Source organism: Molossus molossus, unplaced genomic scaffold, assembly GCF_014108415.1.
Source record: "Molossus molossus isolate mMolMol1 unplaced genomic scaffold, mMolMol1.p scaffold_m16_p_19, whole genome shotgun sequence".
Lineage (NCBI taxonomy): Eukaryota > Metazoa > Chordata > Mammalia > Chiroptera > Molossidae > Molossus > Molossus molossus.
This window is the reverse complement of record NW_023425354.1, coordinates 12,422,439-12,440,571: the sequence shown is the minus strand read 5'-3', so window position 1 is coordinate 12,440,571 and position 18,133 is coordinate 12,422,439. Positions and strand designations below refer to the sequence as shown.

General features: G+C 38.7%; 2 protein-coding genes across 13 annotated transcripts in view; one reads left to right on the top strand and one right to left on the bottom strand.

Annotated features, from left to right (window-relative positions):
* CEP95 (centrosomal protein 95) overlaps positions 1-5,334 on the top strand; it is a 37,754-nt gene extending 32,420 nt beyond the window's left edge. For 3 of the 11 annotated variants that reach the window (XM_036268267.1, XM_036268271.1, XM_036268272.1), the window contains 6 exons: positions 477-646; positions 757-831; positions 2,181-2,333; positions 4,220-4,366; positions 4,664-4,735; positions 5,001-5,263. In XM_036268267.1, coding sequence (XP_036124160.1) covers positions 477-646; positions 757-831; positions 2,181-2,333; positions 4,220-4,366; positions 4,664-4,735; positions 5,001-5,177 — 794 coding nt within the window. In that variant the 3' untranslated portion in view covers positions 5,178-5,263. Of the gene's footprint in view, positions 1-476; positions 647-756; positions 832-2,180; positions 2,334-4,219; positions 4,367-4,663; positions 4,736-5,000 lie in introns of all 11 variants that reach the window. The other 8 variants (XM_036268268.1, XM_036268274.1, XM_036268265.1 and 5 more) reach the window with 7 other exon arrangements.
* A 10,443-nt stretch (positions 5,335-15,777) lies between these two features.
* The window catches only part of SMURF2 (SMAD specific E3 ubiquitin protein ligase 2), a 118,567-nt gene continuing 116,211 nt past the window's right edge, over positions 15,778-18,133 (bottom strand). For both annotated transcript variants that reach the window (XM_036268138.1, XM_036268139.1), the window contains 2 exons: positions 16,681-16,756; positions 15,778-16,364 (listed from right to left, as the gene is read on the bottom strand). In XM_036268138.1, coding sequence (XP_036124031.1) covers positions 16,265-16,364; positions 16,681-16,756 — 176 coding nt within the window. In that variant the 3' untranslated portion in view covers positions 15,778-16,264. The remainder of the gene's footprint in view (positions 16,365-16,680; positions 16,757-18,133) is intronic.

Below are 18,133 nucleotides of genomic sequence, written 5' to 3'. Positions count from 1 at the left end.
CTGTCCAGCTCCTGTTATATTGACAGTTGGTGCCAGTGGTGTTAAGAGTCCTGTTACAAGGAAAATGAGGTCATGTGAAATGCCAGGGTACAGTTTCAAAGATGGCTGCCTTACTACATCCCATCAAACAGAGACTTTGCCTCCCAGTAGGGCTGAGGAGTCTTGCTTGACCACACACAGAGCATCCACCCAAAGCACTGAGTAGTCAGCTGAGCAGTTAGGATGGACTTCACAAGACCAGCTTGTCATCAGTCAGAACTGTTGAGCTTTTTTTCATCCGTACTAGTGGTTAGCTTACTCTGATCAAAGAAGGGATACAAAAGTAATAACATAATTTTAGAATTGTTCTTTTCAGGATGAGAGAACCACATCACTTAGATAAGCTCTGATCTATCAGGAAAGTGGGATGAGAGTTCTTATTAAAACCTGTCAGCAAGTCTCTGAGATTAAGAGCTTTTTTTTTTTTAACCTTGCAGTGAAAGTAAATGAACACAGTCTCCTGCCCCTGATGCTTGAGCAGTTTCCGTTTCTCTATGTTTCTGGCCAAACTCTAAGCAAAATGTGGAAACAACAAATCGCACAGGTTGAACAGTTCAAAAAAGATGCATACAGAGAAGATCGATCAAAGAAGAAACTCCAGGATGAAGTAAGCTGTTAACTTTAAGTATAGGAATATAAACCAAAAGGGGAAAGAGCTTATCCCTGAGAATTTAGTGAACAGCATTATTAACCTCCTTCCCTCTTGCCCCATTAAAGATAGAAGAAGCCTTAAGAAGGCATGAGCTGCTTACTGCACTTGTCAAGAAAGAGTATGAACACAACAAGAGACTGGTATGTGAAGAGCAAGTTGGGTATTATAATTTTGAGTTTATAATTTACCTTACGTTTATTTGTACCAGCTGAGCAATAGCCCCACAGACTGTTAACCTCAAATACTTGCCTGTGGAAGCATCTGGGGCTTGCAATAAAACTGATGAGTGGGGAAGGTGTTAGGTGCTTTACAATACAAAGTTTCCTTTAGTCTTTATTGTAACATGATAGAGACATTTTCTATGAAATGAAAAACCTGAGGCTTTGACATGTTAACTTGCCCTGGGTCTCCCACCATAATCAGTAAGGAGCAAGGTTGAGAATTTTTTTAAATATATATTTTTATTGATCTTCAGAGAGAGAGAGGAAAGGAGAGGGAAAGATAGAAACTGATGTGAAAGAGAACCACTGATAACAGCTGCCTCCTGCATGCCCCCCACTGGGGATCAAGCCCACAACCCAGGCATGTGCCCTGACCGGGAATCGAACCAGAGACTGTTTGGTGCACGGGTCAACACTCAACCACTGAGCCACACTGGCCAGGCACAAGGTTGAGATTTTAATCTATGCTCCAAAGAGGTAACTATTACTTTAGTCTTTTCCCATCTTTCTCGGGTCCCAAGTTGACGGCTGAGGTAGTTTACCAGTCTCTTATAGTTTGGATAGAGAATCGTACACAGCACATTATTCTCTGTTGAGAATAATGAAGAGAAAGGATAGGTCAAAGACAATATGCCAGAGGAAGAGATTTAAAAACCCTTGGTCGAATGTAGAGAGTAGAGATAAGCAATGAGAACTATAATCCCAACAGTTCCACAGAAGGGGAAGCCATATGAGGAACTACATGTGGTACTTTGGTATTTTGGGGGGGGGGGGGGGGGGAGGAAACAAACATCTGAACACCTAGTTCAAGGGTTTATACATGCCCTCATTTCATCCTCACTACTTTGTAAGAAGATATTGTCTAATTTCCTTAGTTTTGACAGAAATGCTCTTGGTAACTCAAACTTTGTTTGAAAGTAAGTCAAAGTACCATTTTTCTACTCCTTCTGAACTAGAATTTGGGTGTGGCTTAGGTCATACCCTAGTGGAATGGGGAGATGAGATCTTTAGTTCCACCAGATCATTGCTGCTCTCTGTAGCAGTGGAGCTCATTGGAGTGGCTCTTAGGACTGAGGTGATGAACTGACCAAAGGCTAGAGGACTTCTGGGGGCTGACAGTCTTTTACACTCTCTGCCCAAGCAGTAGGCCACTCGTCCTTCATAATGGCTTACTGCTTGAAGTCCTTGTGATAGGGAGTGGGGCAAGTGATAATGCTGGAGTCTGTCTTCCTCTTATTCTTACCTCTTTTTCCCTTTCCTTTTCTTAGCAAGACTTCAAGGACCGCATTCATAGGCAGAAGTTGACCCAATCAAAAATAAGAGAAAATCGGCAGCAGATTGTTCGTGCCCGAAAATATTATGATGATTATAGAGTTCAGTTGCGTGCAAAAATGATGAGAATGAGGACCCGAGAAGAAATGGTAAGTACAGCTTTTCTAGGTAACCCTGTTAAGAAGGTGAATTTTGTCTGTTACCTTTCAGGAACACCTTCTTTGTAATTCTTGTATTTGAATTTTGGATTCAAACCGGACAAGTCCTAAAATGCTGGCTATATGAGTTCAGACTTGGCCATACCTCATTGTTACTCCCTGGTCTATTCTCAGTCTCCACTGCCCTCAACTGAATTCCCTCTGACCTCCTGCACATAGGTACTTCTCCCATGTAACTGCTTTAGGAGCATGTTATCAGAGACAGGAGCTGAAGATGTGATTAGATGATCTAGGTTTCCATATAAAATCAAGAAAATACATAGGACAGATGTGCTCTGAGGAATTTCCACAAAGTATTTGCTGTCTCATCCTCATCAAGCTGAAATGCTTAATACTTTGGGATTCTAAACTGGCAATACATTTCATCCCTAGAGTAAAACATTAAGGTAATTATAGTTAACTGTCTGAATACTCTGAAGTGGGTCATACTATTATCCTCATTTCTAGAGGATACTACTAAGGTGTTGAGAGGTTAACTAACTTGACCAAGGTAATATGGCTGGCCACTGAATACATGGCTCTGAGAACTAGTTCTTTGATCAAGAGTTCTTACTAATCAGTGGAGGACAAGAGGGCACATCCAAATCCTTTGAATAGTTTGTTTTCCTGTGACCTGTTAGATGGTAACCACATCATCCTAAGTTATATAAGGCAAGAACCCTAGAGCACTTGTACATATGTGGCTGCTTTAGATATATTTTTTGAAAGCAGTAAAGAATCTTTGGGCTACAGGAAAAGATGCTGAAACACTATTAGTCATTAAAGGAAATACAAATAAAAACTACAGTGAGATAGCACTCACACCCACTAAGATGGCTGAAATAAAAAAGACAAATGTTGGCCATGATGTGGAGAACTTGGAACCCTCATGCAGTACTGGTGGGTACATAAAATGGTGCAACAACCACTTCGGAACACAGTCTGGGGGTTCCTCAAAAGGTTAAACATTGAGCTACTAATATGATTCAGCAATTTCACTCCTAGGTATATATCCACACAAATAACTTATGCACAAGTGTTTGCAGAAACATTAGCCAAAAAGAGGAAACAACTCAAATGCCATCCACTGATGTGTGGATAAACAAAATATAGTGTATCTATGCAATAGAATAAACTTAGGTAATAAAAAGGAATGAAGCATTGATATATGCTACAATATGAATGAACCTTAAAGAAATGCTAAGTGAAAGATACAAGAGGTTACATAGTATATGATTCCATTCATATGAAATATCCAAAGTACGCAAATCTGTAGACATAGAAAGTAGACTAGTGGTTGGTTGCCTGGGGAGGGCAGAATGGGGAGTGGCTCTTGTTGGGTGTGGGGTTTCTTTCTGGAGTGATGAAAATGTTCTGAAATTAGTGGTGATGATTGCACAACTCCAAATGTACTAAAACCTACTGAATTATACATTTTCAAAGGGTGAACTTTATTGTATGCGAATTATATCTCAATAAATCTGTTATTATTATTATTATTATTTTAAATCTTGCCCTGGCCTCAGCAGTTAGAGCGTTGGCCTGCGGACCAAAGAGTCACAGGTTCGATTCTGGTCAAGGGCACATACCTCAGTTGAGGTTCAGTCCCCAGCCCTGGCCAGGGTGCTGAGGGAGGCAACCAGCTGATGTGTCTCTCTCCCCCTCCCTCCCTCCTACTCTATCCAAAAATAAATGGAAAAAAAGATCCTCAGGTGAGGATTTAAAAAAAAAAAGTCTTTGTAAAATACAATGAGTATATACCTTCAATTGGGTAAAATGATTCTATTCCTCCATGAAAGTTCAGTATAACTTAATTTTTCTGACTAAATAACTGACAGATATTTAAGAAACTGTTTGAAGAAGGTTTACAAATTCAAAAGCAAAGATTACGAGACCTAAGAAACTATGCCAAAGAAAAGCGAGATGAACAAAAGAGACAGCACCAGAATGAACTGGACTCAATGGAGAACTACTATAAAGATCAGGTGGGCTTACTGCTGCTTGCTTACATTCTGATGTGCTTACTACTGACCACCCTATTGAAAGTCAGCTCAGCCTGCTGAACAATAAATCTCTACACATTAATTCAGAACAGGTTAGACTAACCCCACTTTCAAGATTGAAATTTAAGATAAAATAAACTAGTGCTTGACTAAAGTACAGAATCTATACTGCCCTATTTCTATTAAAATATTTTAAGCCTCTGAACATTGAGTATAAGAACTGTTATATTTATCGACTACAGACAAATAAAAGATTTGTTTTTTACCCCCTGTAAACAGTTTTCATTGCTGGCAGAAGCCATATCACAGGAACATCAAGAACTCAAAGCTAGAGAAAAATCCCAGGCCCAGGTAATGATTAACAGAATAGAAATAATTTATTTACATTTTTAAGAAATAGAAAATAATTATTATACCTTAAGGGGAATGGAGAGAATAGTAATAAGAAGGTTCATCTATGGTTCAAAACATTTATCCTATGATTTCAACTTTACCTATTGAGACCTCTGTATATTGCAGGAGCTTGATGAGCTGGGAGTTAGAAAGGGAATAAATATAGATGAGGGTGGCCTGGATATATGTTGTGAATAGCAGAATGACATGAATTCTCTTTTAGACATTATATAAGGTGAAGAGGGAGCTGAGATCTAAGATGGAGAAGGAAATTCAACAACTGCAGTACATGATCACACAGAATGACGATGATGCTTTTTTCCGGGAATTGGAAGCTGAGCGCTTCAAATCTCGGCTTCACCTGGCTTCCTTTCAGTACAGTAAGAATCCCTTCCCATAAGGCCACTTCCATAAGTGACGTTTCTGGAGGGCTTGACCAGGGCAGACTTAGAATTGAGCCAGGAAACTAAACCAGAAGAATCATTTCTAAATGTCTTGTCCATATAGTCATTCCAATACATTTTATGAAATAATGTTTTAAATAAAAATTGTTTTCTTAAAGTGTACTGCTTTTGAATTTATGACCTAAAACCTTAAAGGCACACGTTTTTCTTTAGTCATTTTTTACTCAAATGAGCCAGCTCCTGAAGCCTATTGTTGTGGGTCAACAAAAATAATAAAAACCAGTACTAGAGGGCCAAAAAATTCTCAAATTCAAAAAGGAGATAGAAGTATGAGCTTGTCATCAGAGGTGGGATGTAGGAATAAACCTTGAAGATAGGTTCAGTTGTGTATAGCTTTTTTACATGGTGGATAGAAGATGAGAATTTATGCATATGGCTTTAGTGGTTGGTAGAAGACAGCATGAGGAGAGGCCAAGGGTGTAAGGCCAGATGGTGTATTTACGCCTCAAAAGAAAACTAGTAATTGCAGGTGGGAAGGAGGCATAATCGACTTGAAGTGAGCAAAAGTACACCAACTTGATTTCTAGTGTAGGGGAACATGAGAAAAAAGAAAACCCACTTGCAATGGTGTCTCCATGGAGAAGAGAGCTTCAGTGAAGGCCAAGAGCTGGAGGGAGGCTTCAGAGTAGTTGAGGATATGGGGCTTTTGCTGATCAAAGCCACCGAGTGGCAGAGGACACCAGGAAAGGAGAAGAGAGGTACCCATTAGGGCATGTACAGAATATTATGGGAATGAGCATATGAACAATGATCAAGGCCCAGGGAGAGCAAGAGGCATGATAGGGTAGGATCTGATTGTCCTGGAGAAAAGTGTAGACAGCTGAATCTAATACTGTGGTCCCAAGTGCCACCCTCTTGAAATGGCAGCTGGCTTCCTGGGGAAAAGAGTTGGTGGATTGGCCAAGTTTGTAGCATGAGGAGGAGACATGCAGATAGCAGCGATATATTGTGACAGGTCCAGTGTGTGCAGATGGATGGAAAGGACAGGAGAAATGCACAAGGTAAGACCAGATACACAAGTGTTAGAACATAAGATCTAGAAGTTGTAAAAAGAAAAGTGATAAAGTAGAACTAGACAGATATATCCACAATATATTCTTGAGTAAAATGAGGAAATCTTAAACTATACAGTGATTGATGCTATTTTATTGTAAAAGCTTTGGAATCAGTAGGTATCGTATATAATAGTATAATTCAATATAAACATTACAATATAGAAAAGGTCTGGAAGAATAATCCCCAAGTCAATGGTAGATGCCACTCTAAGTGGTAGATTATATAACCTTTCACAAACAAGCATAATGATGCTCTTAGAATATTTTTTAAATGTTAAATGTTTTAGGAAGACTCTTAAGTTACCAATTCTGCCAGCTCTAGGTTAACCAAGCTAAGAACTAGGAATAATCAACAAGAAGACTGAGTGAGCCCTGGCCGGTTTGGCTCAGCGGTTAGAACGTCAGCCTGCGGTCCAGAGAGACCCGGGTTCGGTTCCCGCTAAGGGCATGTACTTTGGTTGCGGTTTGTCCCCAGCCCTGGTTGGGTTGTGTGGGTGGCGACCACTCGATGTGTCCCTTTCACATCGATGTTTCTCTCTCTCTCGCTCCCTCCCACTCTATCTGAACAAAATATAAAAAAAAAATGTCCTCAGGTGAGGGTAAAAAAAAAAAAGACTGAGTGAAGGAATTTAACCAGAGAAGGGATAGGAATGCTAATCAAAGGTCAAAAATAAAAGAGGAAAACAAAAGATACCAAAAGATTTTTCTGTTTTTGAAAAATACCAAATGAAGTGGTAACTAACTCAGCAAGTAGAGGATGTTGTGATCCAAGTACCTGTGGAGAGAGAATCATACATGAAGCCAATTTGCCCACAAACACCCAGGAAAAACTCATTTGAAAGCACACATTTGAAAGTTACTTAGAACAGTGTATTGGGGGGGCGGAGGCAGGGCATACAGAACGAGTTGGTTGGTGCAATAGATAATTCCTTAACTACCATAAAAAGGAAACTAATTAGATTATGTCTAAAACTAATGAAGAACAATATTACCATATCATTTAGAAATATGGATGTGTCCAGCCAGTGTGGGTCAGTGGTTGAGCGTCGACCCATGCACCAAGAGGTTGCCAGTCAGGACACACACCCAGGTTGTGGGCCTGATCCCCACTGGGGGAATGCCGGAGGTGGCCAATCGATGTTCTCTCTTATCGATGTTTCTCTCTCTCTCCCTCTCACTTTCTCTCTCTGTAAAATCAATAAAGAAAAAAGAAATGTGGATATAATTATCAGAAGATTTTGACTTCTAGAAAGCAAGACTGGGAATGGGGGAAAGAATTTTTGTTTTTAAGCCCTTAATGTATATGATTGTTTTACTATATAAGTTTACCTGTGTATATGCCTTACTGTATCATGCGGCACAGGACAATTAACTGCCTCCTCTTAAAAACATAGGAAAGGAGCCCTGGCTGGTGTGGCTAAGTTGGTTGTCCCATGTACCCAGAGGTCACTAGTTTGATTCCCAGTCAGGGTACATGCCCAAGTTGTGGGTTTGATCACCAGCAGGGGGTGTGCAGGAGGCAGCTGATCAATGTTTCTCTCTCATCGATGTTTCTTTCGCTAAAAAAAATCAATAAATAAAAACATTAAAAAAACAAAAACAAAACCAAACATGTAGAAAGGGAAAGGAAGAACCAGTGCTGATATAAAGCAGACAAATAGAGCCTTTAGTGAAGAGGTGGAGGGGTGGAGGTGCAATGGGAAGAGGCATCCAGTAAAAAACGCTTAGGGGGGAGTATAATGGGAGAATGAGGTGGACAGGGCTAACAGAAGGTGTCATTAAGAAAAATGGTGTAATTTGAAAGAGAAATCCTAAATTGGGGCTTAAGCTACAGCTTATGGAGGGATCTATCAGATCCCAAATCTAGACATGCTGAGAGAATATTTTATCTGGTATTTAAAGCCATTCGAACAATTACCCAGCTAATTTGATTGATGTGACCAGCTTCTTCTTCTTGTCCTAAAAACCATTAAACTCAAACTGCCTTTAAAACTTTGCCCTCTGAAGAACAAAAAAGCTGGAGACATCACACTCCCTGATTTCAAACTATATTACAAAACTAATATAGTAAAACCCTTGATCTTGTGGACCTCAATTTAACTGACTTCAGATTTAACAAACACAATTTCAGGTCCATATGTCATATTTGAAAATTAACACCCTGTTAATTTTTACATGCTTTAACCAAGATTTTCTTACAATTAAATTAACAGGTTATTTTTTGTTGTTATTTTTAACAAATTTTAACAAACAGGCAATATGTTGGAAAAACAATGTAGTCATTTTGCCAACATAAATATTACATATCTACAACTACAGTCTACATATTTAAATCCAAAAGTCACCGCTCATAAACAATGTTCAGTGAATGATTAGCACATGATCACGCTGCATCGTGCGCAGTAACTGGTTTTGTCGTGGCCTGACTTTCTGCAGCAGTTTTCATGTGTGCCAACCGATGTTTTGACATGCTCCAAGCCACACCCCAGCCATGTGTATTTGTGGTGACTGGTGAATGCAGGCATTTACTAGACCTATTCAGTATAAATTTAAAATTACTGTAATACATATAGAAAACTTTTCTGTGAAATTGAATTTTACATACATAATTACACAAATGTGTACATAACTAGAAACAGGTAAACTAATTTGTCTTATTTTTTAACATACGCATTTCAGAAAACCTACTTTATTTTATAATAGATTTTCGGCTTTAACAGACACCCCTCGCCTGATGTAGTCCATCATATTGAGGTTTTACTGTAATAAAAATAGTTGGTTTCGGCATAAAGTCAGACACATAGCCTGGCCAGTCTGGCTCAGCAGTTAGAGCGTCGGCCTGCAGGCCAGAGAGTCCCAGGTTCAGTTCCCGCTAAAGGCGCGTACCTCAGTTGCAGTTTGTCCCTGACCCCAACAGTCATGTGGGTGGGTGGCAGCCACTTGATGTGTCTTCCTCACGTTGATGTTTCTCTCTCTCTCTTCCTCCCAACTCTATCTGAAGATAAATGCAAAAATGTCAAGTGAGGATTAAAAAAAATAAAAATAAAGTCAGACACATAGATCAATGGAACAGATCTATATGACCAATTAATTTATGACAAGGGAGCCAAGAATATGGAGAAAGGACAGTGTCATTAATAAATGCTGGGCAGCCCTGGCCGGTTTGGCTCAGTGGTTAGAGTGTCGGCCTGTGGTCCTGAGAGACCCGGGTTCGGTTCCCACTAAGGGCGCGTACCTCGGTTGCAGTTTGTCCCCGGCCCTGGTTGGTCGTGCGGGTGGCAGCCACTCGATGTGTCCCTTCACATCGATATTTCCCTCTCTCTCTCTCTGTTCCTCTCTCTCCCTCCCACTCTACCTGAACAAAAAATGGAAAAATGTCCTCGGGCGAGGATAAAAAAATAAAATAAAAAATAAATGCTGGGCAAACGACAGCAGCATGCAAAAGGATGACACTGGGCCAGATCTTGCATCATACACAAAAATTAACTCAAAACGACCCTGGCAGGTTTGACTCAGCGGTACAGCATCAGCCCGCGTACCAATGAGTCCCAGGTTCGATTCAGCCAAGGGGCACGTACCTCAGTTGCAGTTCATCCCCGACCCTGGTCGGGGTCATGCGAGAGGCAACTGGTCAATGTGTCTCTCTCCCATCAATATTTCTCTCTCTCTCTCTACCTGAAGATAAGTAGAAAAATATCCTCAGGTGAGGATTTAAAAAATTTTTAACTCAAAATGGATTAAGGAATTAAACCTAAGATCTGGAATCATAAAACTCCTAAAAGAAAACAGATGGTAAGCTTCTTGACATTGGTCTTGACAATGATTTTTTGGATTTGACACCCAAAAGCAAAAATCAACAAGTGGAACTATACAGAACTAAAAAACTTCTGCACAACAAAGGAAACTAACAAAATGAAAAGGCAACCTATGAATGGGGGGAAATGTTTGTAAATCAGATACCTGATGGGTTAATAGACAAAATAATAGAGAACTCAAACAACTCAACAACAAAAAAATCAATACAATTTAAAAATGGGCAGAGGAGTGTGACTCAGTGGTTGAGCATCAACCCATGGACCAAGAGGTCACCAGTTCAATTCCCAGTCAGGGCACATGCCTGGGTTATGGGCTCGAACCCCAGTAGGGGTGTGTGCAGGAGGTAGCCAATCGATGTGTCTCATCAGTGTCTTTCTCTCTCTCCCTAAAAATCAATTAAAAATATTTTTTTAAAAATGGGCAGAGGAACTGAACACACATTTTTTCTAAAGAAGACATACAGATGAACAAATGTAAATGAAAAGATGCTCAACATCACTAATCATTTGGGAAATGCAAAGTAAAACCACAATGAGATATCACAACTATTAGAATGGCTTTTACCAAAAAGATAAGAAGTGTTGAGGATGTGGAGAAAAGGGAGCCCTTGTGCACTGTTAGTGGGAATGTAAATTGGTGCAGCCATTATGTAAAACATGAAGTTCCTCAAAACATTAAAAACAAAACTACCTAGCAATTCCATTCTGGGTATTTAGCCAAAGAAAGCAAAAACACTAACTGGAAAAGATATCTGCGCACACACACCCATGTTCATTGCAGCATTATTTACAATAGTCAAGATATGGAAACAAAGTGTCCATCAGCAGATGAAGGAATAAAGAAATGTGGTATACAGGTACACAATAGAATATTATTCAGCCATAAAAAGGAAGTCCTGCCATTTATAACAAGATATGGACCTTGAATGCAAACACTGAGTTCATGGTTATAGAGAACTGAGTGGTGTTGCCTGAAGGGGTTGGGTGGGGTATAGTGAAATGGGTGAGGGGGGGTCAAAAGGTACAAGCTTCCAGTTAACGGGGATGTGACGTACAGAATGGTGACTATTGTTAACGATACTGTATGGCATACAATTTCACAAGAAAAAAATTTGTAACTGTACAGTGACAGATGTGAACTAGACATTGTAGTGATCATTTCACAATATATACAAATATATATCAATCATTATGTTGTACACCTGAAACTAATATAATGTTGTATGTCAATTATACTTCATTTAAAAGAAATAAATACCTTTTTGGTCTCACCATCTTGCCGCACCAGCATTGTCTTTGGGGTAAGTGAGTGGTCTGAAAGGTTGAATCTGATGTACTCTACATCTTCACTCCCAGTTCCAGGGCTGAAAGTGAGAAGACTTCATGAACATTTAAGTGGACAGGAAAAACATCTTAGAAGGGTCCCTTGCCCACTCCACAGTCTGCTACATTTGCCTCTCCACTTCCTTTACACTCACTATAAGGTTTTACAGCTCACATTAGAGACTAATTGATAACCTAGATAAAGCCCAGCCCAAATATCCACAAGAGGTATGCTAATCAATAGTTAAGCACACTGCCTTGGAAATGTAGCCAATTGTATGAATATGAACACAAGGGAGGAGCTACTTGTCTTGGAGACCACTGTCTCTAGGATCTAAAGTGTCATAAGGGCAAGAGGTAGGGGAAACAAAACCAATTGTTTTAAAAACCAAGTCTGGGATTTGAGACCTTGCTGAAGTGAGGTATTTAATCCTGTGCTCCCATCATAACAGACTTCTTTGCTATACACAAACTGAGTCTTGACTGCCTAAGTTTGAACTTTAGCTTCTAACAACCATCCTAAACTAGTAGAGCCTGACACATAGTAGGAGCACAACAGTCATTTGTTGAATGAACAAAAAACAAGTTACATTTAAGGCAAATACCTTTTAATACAATGTAACTTTAAAATCTGGTTTGTCTAGTTAGCTAAGAATGTAGGAATGTAACCTTTTTAAAAAATACAATTACCTCTATCCTGTTACTAGGCTCTTATTCTGTTATGTATTTCCTACTATAAGCATTTAGGACATAAAGTACAAATAAATGTCGTGGGTACCAATTATAATGAAGAGGCAAATCTTTTAGGTCACCACACAGGAAAACACGTATTAGTCAAATCAAAGTTTTGGGTAATTTATAGATTATAATAATACTAAAATTCTTAATGTACTAACACTTGACAAATTTTAGATAACCAGTAAACATGGTAATGTGAGACAAAGCAAAAAATAAATTTCAAAAGGATAAAAATGGACAGCATGTCTACTCTCAGAACTTTAATACACTGCTACTACATCACTGCATCTCCCAGACTTTCACTCTATGGAAAGACAACCCAGACTACATTCTGGATGAAAAAGCACAGTATCCATTCTTTTTTCCACCCATGTATTTAGCTGGACTTTCATCCATTATCACAGAGTTGTGAATCATGACCCTTAATTAAAGTCGTGACTCCTTTTCATTTTGAGGATTTTACTGCTCAACACCAGGGTAGGAAATGAGGCCCCTACTGCAGCTCTGCCCTCCAGAGCTCTGACATTGTTGCAGGACTGGAACACTTCTCCAATAAGCCTGTATGGCCTCAGAAATCCATCTCTACATGGCCTTCCCCCCCCCCCCCAAAAAAGCCACTGCCAACCAATTTGCTATGGCACCTTCCCTGCTTTACCTGGACATAGGAAATAGGTCCTGAGCTCTCGGAAGCTCCAGCTCTCCAAATGACAGAGGCATCAACTAAGGAAAGTGTGAATCTTCTTAAACTTCTCATTTTATGGTTCACATGCTGTCACCCTTCACTGAGCTGATCAAATTTTTTTAAAACAATTCATTATAAACTCAATATTCTTTAAAAAATCTGATGCTGTGACAGTGCAAACAGCATTCATTTTATTGCTCAACTTCGGCATGGGCACATACATAGTTAATTTTTAAAAACCATTTATACAGATGTTATTGATAAAGCTCATGTAACAACTGAGTGAAAATACAAAGAATATCAAAGCTAAAACACTCTGTAATAAATACAAATACAATGAAAATGATAAAACTTTGTTTTTAAAGTCAGTTTGAGAGAAGGAAGAATATTACATTAAGTGAACTAATTACATCTAGAAACAACTCAGCATTTGGTACAATCATCATCCTAACAGAAAAAGGCTGAATACCACACATGCACCGCTGACGGGGTGCTGCAGCTTACACACAAGCAGAAGGAGCTGCTCAATCAAACGGAAAAGATGGCTGGAACGACCTCTAACTTCCATCAGTGCAATCAGTTCAATGCACCAGAAGTTCAAAGCAGACTTAGTGTTGTAAAGTAAAGCAAATTACATTGTATTTAAAAGAAAGGAAACTTGTGCTCTGGACTGTAAATACAAGGGAAAAAAATGACAGTAAAAATAACACCCATTCAGGGCAACAAACTATGTGCAAAACAAAATGTACACTATACACAACACTATTTAAAAACTCTTTACACCAAGAAATAAGACCCTCTAAAATAAAACTCACCTCTGAACTGTATATGAGCTCTACAAAGCAACCTCTGTTCATAATTAAGTATTCATGATGGAAAGGCAATGTATGGATACGTAACATCACATATCTGAAATAACACAACTAGAGGAAGGATTAGAAAAAACCCAGTTTAAGAGGGGCATGTGGAAATAAATATTCACATTAAACATGAGGTGCAAGTCCAAGGTTCAATGACACATGGAGGGTTTTGTTTGCTTAGCACCTATTTGGAAGTAATCAGGTAACATACTTTTGAAAATGAAATCTAAATCATCATGTTTTTATAAATTATGTTGGTAATACCACAGACTATTAGGGTAATTCATTTCTTTTAAAGCTCTATTAAGTCATTTTTATAAAGTTTAAAAAGGCACTCAGAAAGTGATGGTACTTGCCTGCTTGATACTGTACATTATGATAGCAGCATTTCATTAGTACTGCCTCTGTCAGCTATGATTTCTCTGAAGTGTGTGTACTTACTTTTCCTGAATGATTCTAAGAGTAGGCACAATTACACTGCACTAGTGCTGTAATATGAGAGAGAGATGGACCTGCGACCAGTAAGGTATTACGTGAAAGCGGAAAACTACTGATTATCAAATAGTATACAAACCTTCCCTGTACATTTCAAGATGTTCCTCGGTACTACTAAGAATGTGGTAGGAAAACACAACGTGTTTGGGAAGAAGAAGGTCAGCAAAAGCACATTACTACTGCACAGTTAGGACTATAACTAGCTTGAATGTAGCAGTCAAATTAGGCTGAATGAAATAAATTTAAATTCTTAGAAACTACACAAGTAGTTCTCAACTTTTTTTTAAGCAGATTTCCACTTCTTTTATCCTCTCCCCACCCCCAACCCTTGTAAAAGCTTACTTAGAATTCCAATATATAAAAGGGAAAAACTGGAGCTGCTCTGGGTAAAGGGGGTAGGGTGGGGAGTTAGAAGGCCCTGCTGATACCAACTAGTCCTTTCCCTCCCTCACTCTGTCCCTCCGCTCGTAAACCATTACTTCTGAGGCACATCCAAGGAACCCCTTTGCTCTAAGAACACAGCTGAAAACCAGTCCATCAAATAAAAGTATACATGGGCCTATTATTCACAGATAATTAAACCGCAAAATTTAAACAAAGCTTTATCATCAAAATTTGCTATTCTTGATTTCACATCAATGTTAAGGAAAAAAAAAAAAAAAAGAATAGTTCATATTTCTGATGACTGAATTTAAAAATCCACCCATAATTTCAGATTTTTCCAATCCCTCACTCCAGAATTTTGGTTGCCTACTGGATCATGCAATGTGCCACACATCTTGAAAGATAAATCTGGATATTTCAAAATCAGATGCTGATCTTCAACACAAGGGAACTGTGATTCCCCTCCTTCCAAAATTCCCTCTTCAGTTTTAAAGTAATTTATACCATAAAGTTAGAATCACTGCTTCTTTAGTAATCACATCCCTTGCCCCACCACCCCCATTTCATTTTGTTAAGTAAAAGCAGGTTTTTAAAATTTGCTAAATAATCTTTAGAGCAAATTTTTCCTTTTTTAGCTGATTAAAATATCATGAGCAGCTAAACAAAGATTTAGGATGGTTTACTTGATAGAAACTTACTCCATAATAAAAATATAAATTAGGTGTACTGGTCAGAGGAGACTTTGGTTTACTACATATATATATATATTTTAAAGATAAGTTGATCCAGCAAAAGAGTTAAAATCCCATCCCATCCACATGATCCGAGAAGCTATAAAAATGCAGGATTTCCATTTATGATGAAAAGTAAATCCAAAACACCTGGTCATATTGATTCAAGATAAAAAATTAGGACTTTTTTTTAAGTCTCTTAAAAACAAGGAGCCCCTGAAAGCATCTTAGTGTAGCAAATAAGCTACTTAGACTAAATGGTTGCATTAGGAATTTGACAACCAAAATTATATAGCTGTATTCCAGGTAATTTGTTTGAAAAATATAAAAAAGACACACTCAGGCTAAGTTGAAACATATAATGCTTTTAAAATATAATGCTTTGCTATAGAAAAATGTAATTAAATATGTAAATGGCTTAATTTTTTAAAGATAACGATTCTTTTAGCCAATTGTTTACAAAGGTAGAATAATTCAAAATAATTTTATTTCATTGTTTTACAAAGAGCAAGTACAGGAGCTGTTCAAAATCATGTATTCAATCAAAATGAAATGTGACTTGTACCGACTGCTGAAGTTGTCTTGATGTTTGAGAAACTTGAAATCTGTGAAGCGATTTGAATAGGTTACCCTTTTATAAAAATAGTAGTAGTCTTTAAGTGTAGAATACTGCCTAACTCTGGAAATGTAGGAAAAGTCAGCATTCTTTAGGTTCAAGATATTAATTTTAAATAGCAGCTGAATGCGGCCTCATGGCAAAACATAAAGACCTCTTTTTTTCCTTGAAAAGGAATTTCAAAATTGTCCTTTCCCCTCACAGTGTCCTAAAATTTAAAAAAAGGGGGGGGGGGGATTTTCCTGTATTTCAGCATTCCTTAAAACTCTGCTGAAAGGAGGCTGTCAGGTATAAATATAGTCCTGTATAAATCCTTGAAGTCTGTCATTCCACAGCAAATCCACATGTTTCTTCGATGGCTGTTAGCAGCTTTTCATATAACTTTTCATAGCTTTCATAGGGCGGAATGTCTATTCGATTGAAACTGTAAATAAGCACATCAGATTTTACACAGTTCATTCAAAATAAGTAAACCTGCCTCTTGAGTGTATATTCATACAACCACATCACTCTCAGTGTCACAGAGAAAATTATAGGAATAAGGTTATATTTCTCTACAGTAGAGGTTTCCACTTCTGGATGTTCCTAGCAATTTCAGAATAATCTTAAATCACTCAAAGAACTGCTTATCATTCCTTTCAAAGGTTCATTTAGTAGTAAGAACAAAATGAAAAGTCATCCTTTTGAAACTAATACCTACACACATGGAATAAGGGGGGAAAACTACAAAAATAACTCACCACGTGTGGGCTTTGGGCAGGTTGTTAGTGCAGGCATCAATCTGGTGGATGGTAAAGAGTCGTGGGCCTGCCGCACCTGCCAAGGAAGAAAATGTGGGTCAGGTCACTGCAGGTGTGTGTATTAGTCTCTAAAATCTCAGAATGAAACTGGTACATAAACCACAGTGTCTAGGGATAGAGGAATACTGGTGACTACATACAAGCTGCTAAAAAATTCTTTTCCCAGGAAAAGAATCTGGGTTTGAAAGTTGGAATTGACCTTGGATAAGGCTGGATCCTTAATATGCTAACATTTCAAATTTGAGAAAAAGTTCAGGATTGAAATCCTTTGCCAACTTCTTTCTTGTACAGGAAATCAATGTCCCAAACACATGAGAAGAAAAGTAAATGGGCAAATCCAAGATTAAATACACACATTCAGAAAGATGATGGCCTAAATGCAAATTTAGGTTTCATGACTCAAACGTGGCTGACAGCAAAAGATTAGTAGTCTACAGAATAAATTTTAGTTAACATAAGACAGCCCATACAAATAAATATACATAGAAATACAACTTCTCTTCATGGGTAGTTTGAAAATGATGAGTTCTCCAAGTAGGGACTATCAGCACAGCTCCAAGTATGCTTTCCCCAGGGACTTTCGACATTGTGCTATGGGCAACACTGTTGGATTATGTACCCGTCTTGCTTTGCATATCCTCAGTCATCACCAGCAGCAGTGACTTGGGAAATGAAGAACTTCAGAGGTAAAGGAAACAGCTGCCACCCAGTGAAGCGCCACAATATTAGCAATATTACCAGCTCATCCAAAAAGTAAACAGCTATTCCACAGAAGACAGTGCTTTAAAATGGCATATGGTTGTAAATAAACAGTCTCATGTCATGCAGTAATTAACATGCACTGACCAAACAAATGGCCTCCACAACTCATGCTGCCTCTCTTTCTGGTAAAAGAATAAAAAAGGAGAGGGGAGAGGCATCCCAAGTGGGTAAACGTTTTGCCAGGTTGAGATGTGAGGACAGAAGTGGACAGAATTCAGGGACGGGGCGGGGGGGGGGGGGGGGATGGGGAAGAGGGTGTCAATGGGGTAAAAAGGAGAAACATCTGTAACAGAAATAAAATTTAAAAAAAAAAAGAAAAGAAAAAAGAAGTGGACAGAATTCCCCTACAGGAATGTGCAGCAGAACTGAAAAGCAAGGTGAGCAGGAAAGGCAGAGCATCACCACACACGGACTCCAGCATGCGGCACTCACTACAATCACAGAGAACCCCAGCAGTAAAGGCTCTTGGGAAGGGAACAAAGAAAAGGAAGGAGAAGAAGGGATCAAGATGTGAGAGTTACAGGTAGGAAACAGAGTGAAAAGAGAATCTGTTTATAAGCACATGGTTGTAATCTAGCTAGATAAATAAAATACTGACCCCTCCTCCCAATCATCTGATGCCCAGGCACCT